We start from the raw sequence: 12,486 nt of genomic DNA, 5'->3' as shown, positions 1-12,486 counted from the left end.
TCGCACTGTCTTGTTTAAGGGCTCTTCAGCAATGCTCAGTGGACTGGCACCTCTTAAGTCTTAAAGATGCAAGACTTTAACAAATGTACCTGAAAAGACAACAAGAAGACACAAACTGACTAAAAGATACAGAAACAAGATGTCAAACAACTCCAAAGAGACATTAAACTACTAAATGTAGAGCACGTTTTTAAGAAACTAGGGCTGCCTACAAGCATATGGAAGGGCCCTCTCAACCCAGCGCATGTTGGGGTGTGTTGCAGCAATGGGAGTGTGGGAATAAGGGGGTGCTGTGACAAAGTAATTATATTGATCTATGAATGTTGTCAGGATTAATGTGTGATCATCCCTGTGAAGTTTGGTAATGACTGACATGAGCATTAAAGAGTTTAAAGGCATTATTGGTGTAGTTTCACTGCAATAAAAAAAAAAATAAAGTACAAAAAAGTAATTTAAATTGGGGCTCTGGTCCCAGCCCCGCCCCACGGTGAAAACTCACAGTTTGCACAACTTTAGATCTCCAGGTTGTCGACGGTTATGGACATAGCTCTTACCCAGTCCCCTATCTCAAGTTTGGGGCCTGAGCTTTCACAATTCCAACAAAATATCAAAATTTCCACTGGGGGGCCAAACTCTGTAAAGTATTTGAGCATGTTAAAGCCCCCAAATTAGTGTCTCTTCTGACTGAAAAATGACACATACAGATACAATAGGGTCCTAGCAGACTAGCAGGTCGGTGCTAGGGCCCTAATAATTCTTCAAAGACAGACAGAAGGGTCACAAAGTGGTCAGAAGTAAAAACAAGACACAAAAAAGCTACAAAGAGACAGAAAGTAACTACAAAGAGATTAAAAACTACAACAAAACAATTCAAACAACTTCAAAGATTAGTGATAGTACTTTAAAGAGACAAACAGAACTCTAATGATGGGGAAAACTACTTAAAACAACCATCAAAACAGCCAGAATGAGATGAAACCTTCGGAGACGTTAACTTCAAAGAGACTAAAACCACCAAAAGTGAAGCAAAACTCCCACAGAAAAAAAGAATTCCACAAAGATGGGTAAAACCACTTGAAAAAAATGGTCCAAAATGAAAAGAAATACAGTGAGGATGAATGTATTTAAAAAGAAATGCACAACTACCACAAAATACACAACTTCAAAAGATTTATGACAGAAAACTGCATGATAAAACCATAGGTTTGAAAGAAAAAAAGACATCAAACTACAACTAAAAATGACAGAAAAACATGAGAACACCTAAATATGAGATGCAAGGCAAGAAAAATGACCTAAAAAGACTCTAAAGACACAAAACAATCAAAAGATGGAGAAAGTGACCACAAAAACACAAAAAGCAATAAAAACATGCACACAGGTAAATCAGCTTTAAAGAGGAGAGACAAAAACTACAAAAACTAAAGTGAAACTTATACAAAAGCAAACTAATGTTGTATCTCTGAAGACATACAAAAATAGACCAAATGGACCAAAATTAACCTTGCAAAGCAGATGGATTTGCCTGTTCCTGTGTTTCTCACTGGCGAATCCATCTTACAAGCTCCCATCTGAACCGTTTGGGCCCGGTTAGAAAGTGACAGGACCAATCAGCGACGAGGGGCAGTGCTTTTGGGCACTGGAGAGTCGTGACATAAGCAAGCAGCAACAAGAGGCCGGTGCTATTATGGTGGAAGAGATTAGCATGAATGCTGCTAAAGCACCAGTTTTATCAGAACTTGACGACATTTCTTCATTAGAAGAAGAACAAAGAACAGCAGTGAGTTGTTTTCTTTTCAAAAATGACAAAAGTCGTGTACTGACGTCTGTAGTTACCATAGTTTGCATTATGTAGTTCTCTATATAGTTTATTCCTCTGTAGTGGTGCACGCGCACCTCGGTAGTGGTTATGATGTCATGTGATTTGTTGCGCTGGTTAGCCTGTAAAGTTGTGACAGACAGAACGTTTATCCAATCACCCTCTGAGTTTTTTTTTTTTTCAAAGGCTCTGCCCTTTCCCTAATGCCGTCTATCAGAGGTTAGACCAAAATAGAAACAGCTTTTTAAATAAATAGAACCGCTTCACAGAGGGACAACGCAGCTACAAAGAGATGCAAAACTAAGAAGTCAAACAATGTAAAAGATTAGAAAACTTATATGAACTATTTAGACTTAGAAAACTAATATAATAGAGAAAACTACACAAAAAAAGCCAGAGGTTTAAAAATTGGGCATAAAATCACAACTATAAAAGATATAAGAACCACAAAATATCAGCTAAACTACATCAGAGATTCTGAATACAGCCAGAATCAGATGAAATGTAAAATCACCTTCAAAGACGTGAATTTTAAAGAGACAAATGGAAAGGGAAATTCTTGTGGCAGAAAACAAAAAACAGAGATACCTCAACTATAAAGGGGAGAGACAAAACTACGAAGAGCACACAACCACTCCTTTAAAAGAAAATAAAACAGCTAAACTAATTAAAAAAGCAGCTACAGAGAACAGAACTACAATAAAACAAGTTGAAGAACTTACAGGAGTTGTGAAATGACTTCAAAGACATAAAAAAGAGTTGCAAAAAGAGAAATAAAACTAAATGAAACAACTAGAGATGTGAAACAGTCACAATTTTAATAGCAGTTAATCTTCCCATTTGAAATTTGACTTGTCTGTTTTTAAAAGTCGTTTTAGATTGTTGTACTGTCTTAAAACTAAGAGTGACTGACTTCCTGTTTGGAAACAGACCACCTTTTATTTTGAAAGAATAGAAGGAACTTTGAAAAGACTGAATATTGTGGCATTTACTGAACTATGGAAAAAGGAACTTGTCGTGGAGTGAAAAGGAAATAAGGGAATATTAACTTCTGACTCATCTGCTGAGCATTGAGGAGCAGTGGTGGACTTCTCTTACATCACTGTGGCTGCAGAGACACTGCTGCAGCTTTACCTAAGCCTAATCAAAGCATGCAGTTAATGGTTATAAAAAAATGAATGCCCTAATTATGGACCTTAACTAATTGCAATTAATGCAGTAATGCTGACAGCCCTACTCCTTAACATTAGTTGAAAAAGCAACATAAAGTCAGAACAAAAGAAACACTCATCTACATTACCACCCAGAAGAACGACCTAACTGAAAAGTTGTATAAAATACTTAAAATGAGGCACAAACAAGCTTCAAAAGACTACAAAACAACAACAAAGAGTCAAGAAAAACAACTGTAAAGATTTCTAAAGGAGCAGAAGGATAAGCAAAGGAACGACAAAAAGACAAAGTGCTTATGAATGAAACCAGTGTGAGTCTTTCTCTGATGTCGGAGAGTTTGGGGGCCTTTTACATGTCCGTGCCCAGAGGCCCATTGTCTTCTAATCCACCCAAACTTGTTAATTCTCCCTCAGCGGCTTCTCTATTTTCTTGCTTTTACATCCATCTCTTTTTGTTATTTGCTCTCTCTCTCTCTCTCCTCTTTTGCTTTTATCTTCCCTTTTTTCATCATCGTCCCTCCCAGCCTCTCCTCTCCTCTTCTTTTTCTCTTCCATCTTTACTTTCCCCTTGATCATTTGGTGTTTTTTCTCTCTCTCTCCTGCAGCACTTGTCACAGCTCCCCTTCTCCTCTCATCACTCTGGCCCTCTTTTGATTTTTACTTTTACTTACTTTAGCAGAGCCCGTTCAGTTCACCTCGGGACTCTTATTCTCTCTCTCTGTCTGTCTCCCCTGTCTCAGGCCTGCCTCGTTCATGTGGGAGAAGAAGGATGGAGAGCTCCCCCCACTGGCCAAGGCTGATGGAGCTTTCCTGCGCTTCGAGATGCTCAACAAATCCGACAATGGCGTCTATCTCTGCAACGCTGACAACGGCATCGGAAACAGCCAGGGGGAGTACACACTTCTGGTGCAAGGTAAAAGGAAAAGTGAAAAGATGAAGGAATGTTATACTGAAAGGGAGGTGTAGAAAAAGTCTTCTTTTACTTTTCTTCATCAGCTTTTTTTATCTCTGTCTGCTTTTGCTTGTACTTCCATCTTTTTTCTCTTCTGATTTTCTTTCGTTTCTTTCCTCCTTTTCATTTTTTGATTTTTGTCATCCAACCGCGCCACCATAACCACAACGCTTACCATCCAACTGCTTTCGCTCTTAATTGCGCTTCTTTCCCTTCGCTTTTATGTGTCGTTGAATCTTTGGGCCATTTTTTCACTCGGCTTGCTCACACCTACACCTTCCACTCCATTTTCCCCTCCTCCTCCTCCTCCTTCCTTCCCCAAAGACCCCATGGACCCAGACGCCCCAGACGCCACCTCCCCAAGCGATCCTTCTTCCCCCTCTACCGCCACTGTTTCCTCCTCTACCCCTTTCACTGACGTCTTGTCTGGCTCCGGCTCTGACCCCACCTCCTCCCCTGAATCCTCCCCTTCCTCCGTCCCGACCACTTCTGACGGGTTGACAGCCAACCCTGAAATCTCCACCACCACCCGCTCCAACGCCCTCTTCCCCGACCTGACATTTTCCCCCGACTCTTCCTCTGCAAGCATTGCTCCCTCCGCTGCCACTGGCTCTGACTTCCCCCTCACCTCCTCCCTTACTCCCTCAGTTTCCGTCCAGCTGAATGGAGTTTACACTTTCACAGGTAAACCCACCTGAGTTACACTCTTGCACACACACTTGCAAACAAAGGCTTAGTTCACTCATGTATTCACATGGCGGCCATTTCTCTCTGATATAGAAATTGGGATGGAAGTTTCAAGTGCTGTTATAATGTTAGACAGCTTCTTGACACCAAAAATAATGTGTAGATGTCAGAGCTGTCAGGATAATTGCATTCATTTTGATTACAAAGGGCCACAATAAATGCATTTTTATAATTGCAATTTATAAAAGGATGCTCTCAGGCAGTTATTTCCCTGTTTGGCTAAATGTGCTTATAAATTGTCCTAACCGACTAAAGTGGAGATAATTTCCACAAAACAGTCAAATTCATTCCAGGGTCTTTGTGTCAGTTTATATATGATGTGAGGCTGGTATGCTGAGTAGAGTGGGGCTAAAGTTATCGCTTCCCCCCCAGCTCTGTCAGGAAGTCAACGACCATTAACTGAAGCTACTGTGACTAGTAGAAGCACCAGGCTTCATTCCAGTTTAAAAGAGCATTCAGGCCTGTATTTATCAAAAATGATAGATAATGGTTTCACCAACCAGTAAATTTGGCACTGGCTAATTGGATACCAGAATTTAGCCGGTTAGCCAGTTAATCACATGCATCCCTAAATTTTATTTTCACTTATGTATATGTCAAGGGAAATCACCAATTGCTGATTAAAAAAATCAACAGCTAGAAATCAAAATGAAGAGGTTTTCCACATCTCATAACAGCTGTTGCATTTCATTTTATTGTTATGGTGTGTCTTTACCTGAGCAACCTGGTAGGTGATTTATATTCTCATGTTGTTATTGCTAAAAAGGAAAGATCATAGTATACTGTGCAGCTCCAGTGGCTACTTAGTACTCAGCAATTGATGCAAACTTTAAATGAAATACTTTTCCTTGACTAGATTTTTAAGCCAATAATTTTCTTTGACCAATGCTCCCTAATGTCTTATTCTACTCTGTGGACCAATCAAAGATCACCTCAACCTTATTTTAGCTTGCTTAGTGTTCCCTTAGTTCCTTTTCAATCCATAACAATTTTTTTTCAATGGTTAATTCATGTTAAATTTTCAATCTACCCTTTAGAGTAGGTCTGTATCCAAGTAGGAGGTCAATTAACCCTGGTTCAAGACAGTAGAAAAATGGAAAATGACACAAAAACAGATTAAAACGCAAAATCATGTCATTTTAAAATGCAATGAAAGGCTGTGATTTATCACAATATCTGCAGAAATTCGGAAATTAATTAACTGCACTTAAAATTCTGGTCTTTTGACAGCTGTAATGGAAATATAAACTGACAAAAAATATTGTTCACCACTTCAAAATTCGGTTACTAAAAAGTAAGAAAATTACAGTTTAAAAATATCAATAAGCAAATAACAAATTACTCTGATTTTCTTTTATGAATGATGTTACTAAAATAGAGAATTTTGGTTGGAAAAAAAAATGCTGTTTTATAAAAAAAACAAACAAAAAAAAAAAAATATCATAGATCACATATATGTCTGTCAATTTGTGACCAAACAAATAACTTGAAAATAACTTCTCATTTCAGTTAAATATGAACATTCATAATGGATAGTAGACTTAACATCATTGGTATGTACAGCTCCCCCTCACCAAGATGGCTGCCATGTAGCCCCAGGCATGACCTGCTTGATTGGCTGTTTATTTTTTATTCAAAATATATTTTTATTTCTTTATTTATACATTGAATTGAGTATATTTAGATTAAATCTGTTTATTTAGATATAAATAGATTCAAAGCAACAGTATGCAACCTCTACTTTTACATTCCCAACTCAAAATGGTGTCAAAGGTGACCTGAACAATCACATTAAACAAGGATAACAGCAACTATCTGATTTAAATAGAGCAGCATGGTTTCGTGTTTTCAGCACTAGATAACTTTGACTGTGGGCTGCCATTCTTTCACAAGGAGAGTGCACAACTTTATGGCACCAGTTCACACACCAGCTGTTTGCTTAAAGGAGCCAGTTAGCCCAGTCTTTGAACTATCTGATACAGAGAATAAAGCAAAGTGGACAGTGACAGATTAAGCAAAGATGACAAGAATGAGTGGACACCAAACTGCACCAAACAGAATTCTTGTTGTTTTAGTATTAATAGTTTTTAGTATTAATCTGTATTTGTATAAGGCAAATTCATAGCCAGTGCTTTCTCAAAACACTTTCTAAAGAGGGCAAGGCTAGATTGTTCTTATTGTGTATTAGTCATGAAGACCCAACTTCAGAACCAGAGAGGGGAGGGAGCAACAGCAATGAATGAGACAAGTCCATGGCTGTCCAGGCCATTCATCTGTCTTTAACTTATTCTTATGGATATGATGTCAGTAATAATGTTAACAGTATGTACCATCAAAAATGAAAACAGTTATTCCTTGGTGCTGCTAGAAGAGTGTTTTGGCTATCTGACTGAGCCCCTTCTTGAGTGCCACTCATGTCAAGTGTTATTTTTTAACCCAAAATATATCTAATGTACTCTAAAATGTTCCACATATCTGTGGTTTTACTTGTGCTTATTAATTTGTAAGTAGAAAAAGATAAAAAGTGTGTCAGGTTTGATAATTTTTGTAGCCTTGAACATGGCAGTACAAGAGTATAATAGCATTTTAGCTTCCAGCCCTGACATCAGAGAAAATGGCTGCTCTGCGAGAAAGGAATGGAAGGCCAAACACCTTTCAAGCAACTACTTTGATATTTTCTCATTACACAAGAAAAATATCAAAGTAGAGGAGTGTAAAAGCAGTCTTTTACACTGTGTTTCTATTCTGAAGCAGCAAAACACTGGGAGTTAGATTCACATTCACGCTCTCATGCTAACACTTCAGGGAACAAACAATGAAGGAAAAAATGGCATTCGTGTGGCCGTTGCGCATCTGTTGATGTCCTTTTTTCTTCTTTTCTGTTTTCCTTTTCTTATACACCCTCCCCCCACCCAACATGCACTCATTCAACCAATCATCCCTCCGTCCTTCCACTCATCCATCCATCCAAAAATCACCAACTATCAATCATCTACTCATCCACTTGAGAAGATGCTGCAGACAACATTCCAGGTATAACTTTTTCCACCAATCACCTTTCGTTCTGACTTGCTGTCGTTCTTACTTTGTTTGTTTGTCTGTAGGTCTGGCTGTCTGTTGTTCTGTCTGTTTTTGTCTGTCACTGGGAAATAATAAAAAAAAAACTCTGGGGACACTTTGAACTTCAGAGCGCAGGGATGAATATTTCAGTCTCCTGCCAATGTAATCCTTTGTTGTTGCTCATACATGCACAAGCAGACTCTGAAACACAACACATACTCTCACAACAAGGATGGGTAGAATCCATTTCTAATGCCATTAAACCATCCCAAAACGTTCCTGTGCTTTACAGTATTACCACCAGGTGTTAAAGAACTACATTAAACAAGAAGCAGGACAGACCAAGCACTTGTGAAAGCTTAGCGAGCATCGCTACAGTCGTTTCATTCAATCCTTTAACAAACTCTTCAAGTCGTACAAAAAAAGCATTGTGGGGGTATTACAGAGATACTGGAGGTGATTTATAGTTGAAGCATTGTTTTCACAGTTCACAGGTAAACTGAGTTCTATCAGGAGATCAGATACAGTTTTGTCTCATTGCCCCCCTTTCTTTCTGTGCATAATGGGCCTATGTTACTGCTTTTCCTCCCCGCTCTGAGCTAATATGAGAAATAATAATCCAAGACTGTTGTCAGACAGTTCAGCCATGATTTCACTTTGAGCTTGTAATGTTGCAGGCCACTTTAGTGCCAAAAAACCCCAACAACTACCGATTATCAGTTATCTTAAACCTTTTTTCAAAAAAAGTTGGGGCGTTATGTAAAATTTTAATAAAACATAATGCAATGATTTGCAAATCTTATGAACCCATATTTTATTTTATTGTCTTCCATTAAAACATAAACAACATATCAGATGTTGAAACTCAGACATTTTACCATTTCATAGAAAATATTAGCTTATTTTGATGCAGCAACACATCTTAAAAAGTAGGGAAAAAGCCATATTTACCATTGTGTAGCATCCCCTCTTCTCTCAACAACAGTCTGTGAACATCAAGGAAGTGAAGAGACCAGTTGCTTGAGAGGAATTTTTCCCATTCTTGTCATTTTTGATGTAGGATTCTGGCTACTCAACAGTCCTGGGTTTTCTTTGCTGGATTTTCCTTTTATGATGTGGCAAATGTTTTGTGTTGGTGAAAGGTCTGGACTGCAGACAGGCCAGACTTTTAAACTGTAAAGTCATGCTGCTGTGGATGTGGTATGTGGTGTAGCACTGTCTTGCTGACAGAGACGTCATCTGTATGAGGGCATATGTTTATCTAAAACCTCTGTCTACTTTCCAGCATTGATAGTGCTGTCCACACCACAGGCCCTAATGTAACCCCATACCATCAGAGATGCAGGCCTTTGAACTATGTGCTGATAATAAGCTGGATGGTCCCTCTTCTATTAGTCCACAGGACATGGTGTCTGTGATCTGACCACAGAACAGTTATCCATATCCCCTCGATCCAATTTAAATGAGCTTTGGCCCAGAGAAGACAGCGGTATTTCCAAGTCATGTTCACATATGGCTTCTTCTTTGCACGCTACAGCTTTAACCTGCATTTGTGGATGGAAGCAAACTGTGTAGACAGACAATGATTACTGGAAATGTTACTGAGCCCATGCAGTGATTTTCCAGAACAGAATCATGCTTGTTTTTAATGCAGTGATGCCTGAGGGCCTTAAAATCACGAGCATCAAATGTAGACCTTTGGCTTTGTCTCTTGTACATAGAGGTTTCTCCAGATTCATTGAATCTTTTCATTATATTATGAACTGGAGTTGACTTCCTGGAGGTTTACGAACATTTTTCTACCTTTTTTTCCACAATTATTAGATGCAGTCTTTTTAAAGAACATCTGCCCATCTTTATTTCCAAGAGACTCTGCCTCTCTAAAATGCTCCTTTAATACACCACCATTTAACTGACCTGTTGCCAATTAAATTAATTACTTAAAAAATGCTCCTCCAGCTGTTATTTATACATACCACTTACTTTTCTAGCCTTTTGTTGCCCCATCTGTACTTTTTTGAGATGTGGTTCATCTGTCAGTTTCAAAACTAGCTAATCTTTCCATAAAACAGTAAAATGGCTCTATTTTAACATCTGATATATCTTTATGTTCTGTTGAGAATAAAATATGGGTTATTAGATTTGAAAGTGATTGTTTTTGTTTACATTTTACACAGCGTCACAACTTTTTTGGAATTGGTTTGTACATATCACATGTAAAGTGCAATTTTAATGTTTTTACAAACATTTCATGGTTTGAATGTGCCTGATGTTGCTGCTGAAGCGTGCAGCATGTAGGGTTATTGAACTTTGCATCATTTCTTTCCACTAAATTACCCCAGAAAGACGAATTAAAGGATTTTAAACTCATATTAAAGCCAGCAGTGCACGTTCTATAGTTAAACTATAGAAAGGACCACAGTGAAGTGTCATGCCGTTACACACAGGCATGAGCAAGTTGGTAAGGATCGTTTTTAAAATAGCTTGGCATCATTAGCAGTAGTTCTGTTGTCACTTAGCATCTTCACACAGATGGCGGTGCTGCTGTTGGAAACTGACACATATTTTTAAGGCATTTATTATAAACATGCACTCATGGCAGTAATGGAAGTCACACCATGGCTGTTTTTAAATAACCCAGGTTATGGTATTACCGCCCATCCCTACCAGTCACACCAGGGCCACACACATCCATCTATAAAAAAAACAACACAACCACACACACAACCGTGACCCCTTAAGTGGTACAAGTCCTTTTACACCGTGTTCCACTTCCTCTCTGTGTGTTTTTATATATGTGTGTGTAATGTTTCTGTGTGTGTTGGGATGGGGTAGGGTGGGGTGGGGAGGGTCAGGCTTCGAGGTGTTCCTGGGTCTTGTCTGCTTTCCTTTGATGCTGACAGCAGGATTTATGGGCTCATTCTCAGTCTCGCCTCGTCAGCATGCCCCTCTCACCTCCACGCCGTCCAGCTGGAGTGTGCGCTCCTCTCTCTGTGTGTTTGTGTGTCATTCTGACTGGTGCTGAGAGTAACTCCCACCACCCCTTCCTCCCCCTTCTTCTCACTGTTCTCTGTTGGGCTGTTGTCATGCCCTTTCACTTGTCCCTGAAATGTGACTTTTTCCCGAAAAATATTGGCCAAACAACCCAGAGTCTGTGGTCCCAGCTGGTTGAAATGTGTCCTTTCCTTCTCTCTGTACTTTCTCTGGTGTAAATTTTCAGTTTTGTGCCTCTTGTCTGTGTTTCTGTTCTCTAATTTGGTGTACAAGTCAGCTCTTTTCATATGATGTGCTTTATCCTCAGTTTGACCCCGTTTTTTGTTCCCCATCTAAGAAGTGAAAGCCAGCTTTTTATTTACATCATCCTTCCCTCTTCTGTCACTCCATTAAGAGTGTTATCGTAGTCATTTTATGCTTTTGCGACGTGAGAAGTGCTGCTTCTGTGTTGTGCCTATCTGAGTGACTTTTAAATTGACACCCAGCATCAGATCCGTTTAGAAAAGTCTGGCGAAATAAATGATGTATTAAATTATTTCTGCGTAGGTTGCTTTCTTCTCTAAGGGGCACATAGCTGAAGTGGTTGAAGTGAGGAGAAAAATAACAAATGTGCTGTTGGGTGAAAATCTTGCATCTCAGAAAATCCTACATGAAATGCGAACTTTATCCTCAAGCTTCCCCCCTATGAACTCTTAATGTATGAACATACACTTTCAGATTTATACCAATAGAAGGCCTGTTTATCTTCTTAGAAATGGTGCCACATTTGTAAGGAACATGCATTTATGGGATGAGCAGCAGGGCTGAGTACTTTGGTTGCACCCATGAAAAACAGCTGATTCTCCCATTGTTTGGTGAATTTGATGATTGAGGTCTGAAGAAACAATACATATTGGTATTTTTTACCAACAGGAGCCTCAGTAGTGTGTGGAAGAACCATACACAGCCACAACAGCCTGGTACTTCCTGCTGATTCTTGTTATCAGAATTTGGGAGTGTAGAGGATGGCAGCAGTCCTGACCTCTACCCCATTGAACATTTGTGGGATCAGCTTAGACGTGCAGTTCATGCCAGACTCACCAACACAACCACGTTGGCTGACTTGTAACAAATGCTGATTGAAGAATGGGATGCCCTCCCGCAGCAGCGTGTGACCGGGCTGGTGACCAGCATGAGGAGGAGGTGCCAGGCTGTTGTGGCTGTGTATATTATACAGTGCACATTTAGATCTGTATTTTGTCTTGAGTGAAAAGCAGACAAACGTGTCTCACACAAGTGGGATGCTGCAAAAGGAAGGGGTGAAACCAGGGCTTCCCTGCCCAGCATGGGTTCTCATTTTCCAGTCCTATTTAAAATGCAGACAATGTCTTGGACTTGAACTGCAATGACTTTGTAGAACTTTATGTAACTCCATTGAACTGCTCCTCCTCTGAAGTCATCAGCTGGTGTTGCTTAACCTTGCCTTGGGGGCACACAATCCAGTTGAGAACCACTGGGGTAATGAATGCTTCACTGATGTTTACTTATGAACCAACAAAGCATTCATAGCTGTGTTTTTAAATTACATAAATTTATAAAATTATTTTATAGCTGATGATTTCCCAATGCTTTGCTAATACATTAAGAATTAGTAAAGTGGTATATCTAAGGTTAGGTTAGGGTAAAAGCACGGCACTCTGATAGGAGTGCTGTGAGGGGAATGGGTTCTCAGGGTGAGTGAGTATAATAAAACCTAGAAAACT

General features: G+C 39.3%; 1 protein-coding gene across 2 annotated transcripts in view; it reads left to right on the top strand.

Annotated features, from left to right (window-relative positions):
- Positions 1 to 12,486, top strand: part of cadm3 (cell adhesion molecule 3) — a 231,281-nt gene that overhangs the window by 208,265 nt on the left and 10,530 nt on the right. The window contains exons 8-9 of one of the 2 annotated variants that reach the window (XM_041803997.1): positions 3,732 to 3,904; positions 7,703 to 7,723. In XM_041803997.1, the coding sequence (XP_041659931.1) occupies positions 3,732 to 3,904; positions 7,703 to 7,723 (194 nt within the window). The remainder of the gene's footprint in view (positions 1 to 3,731; positions 3,905 to 7,702; positions 7,724 to 12,486) is intronic. The other variant, XM_041803998.1, reaches the window with a different exon arrangement.

Source organism: Cheilinus undulatus, linkage group 13 (assembly GCF_018320785.1).
Source record: "Cheilinus undulatus linkage group 13, ASM1832078v1, whole genome shotgun sequence".
Lineage (NCBI taxonomy): Eukaryota > Metazoa > Chordata > Actinopteri > Labriformes > Labridae > Cheilinus > Cheilinus undulatus.
The sequence above is the reverse complement of the archived record's forward strand: the minus strand, read 5'-3'. Positions and strand labels throughout refer to the sequence as shown.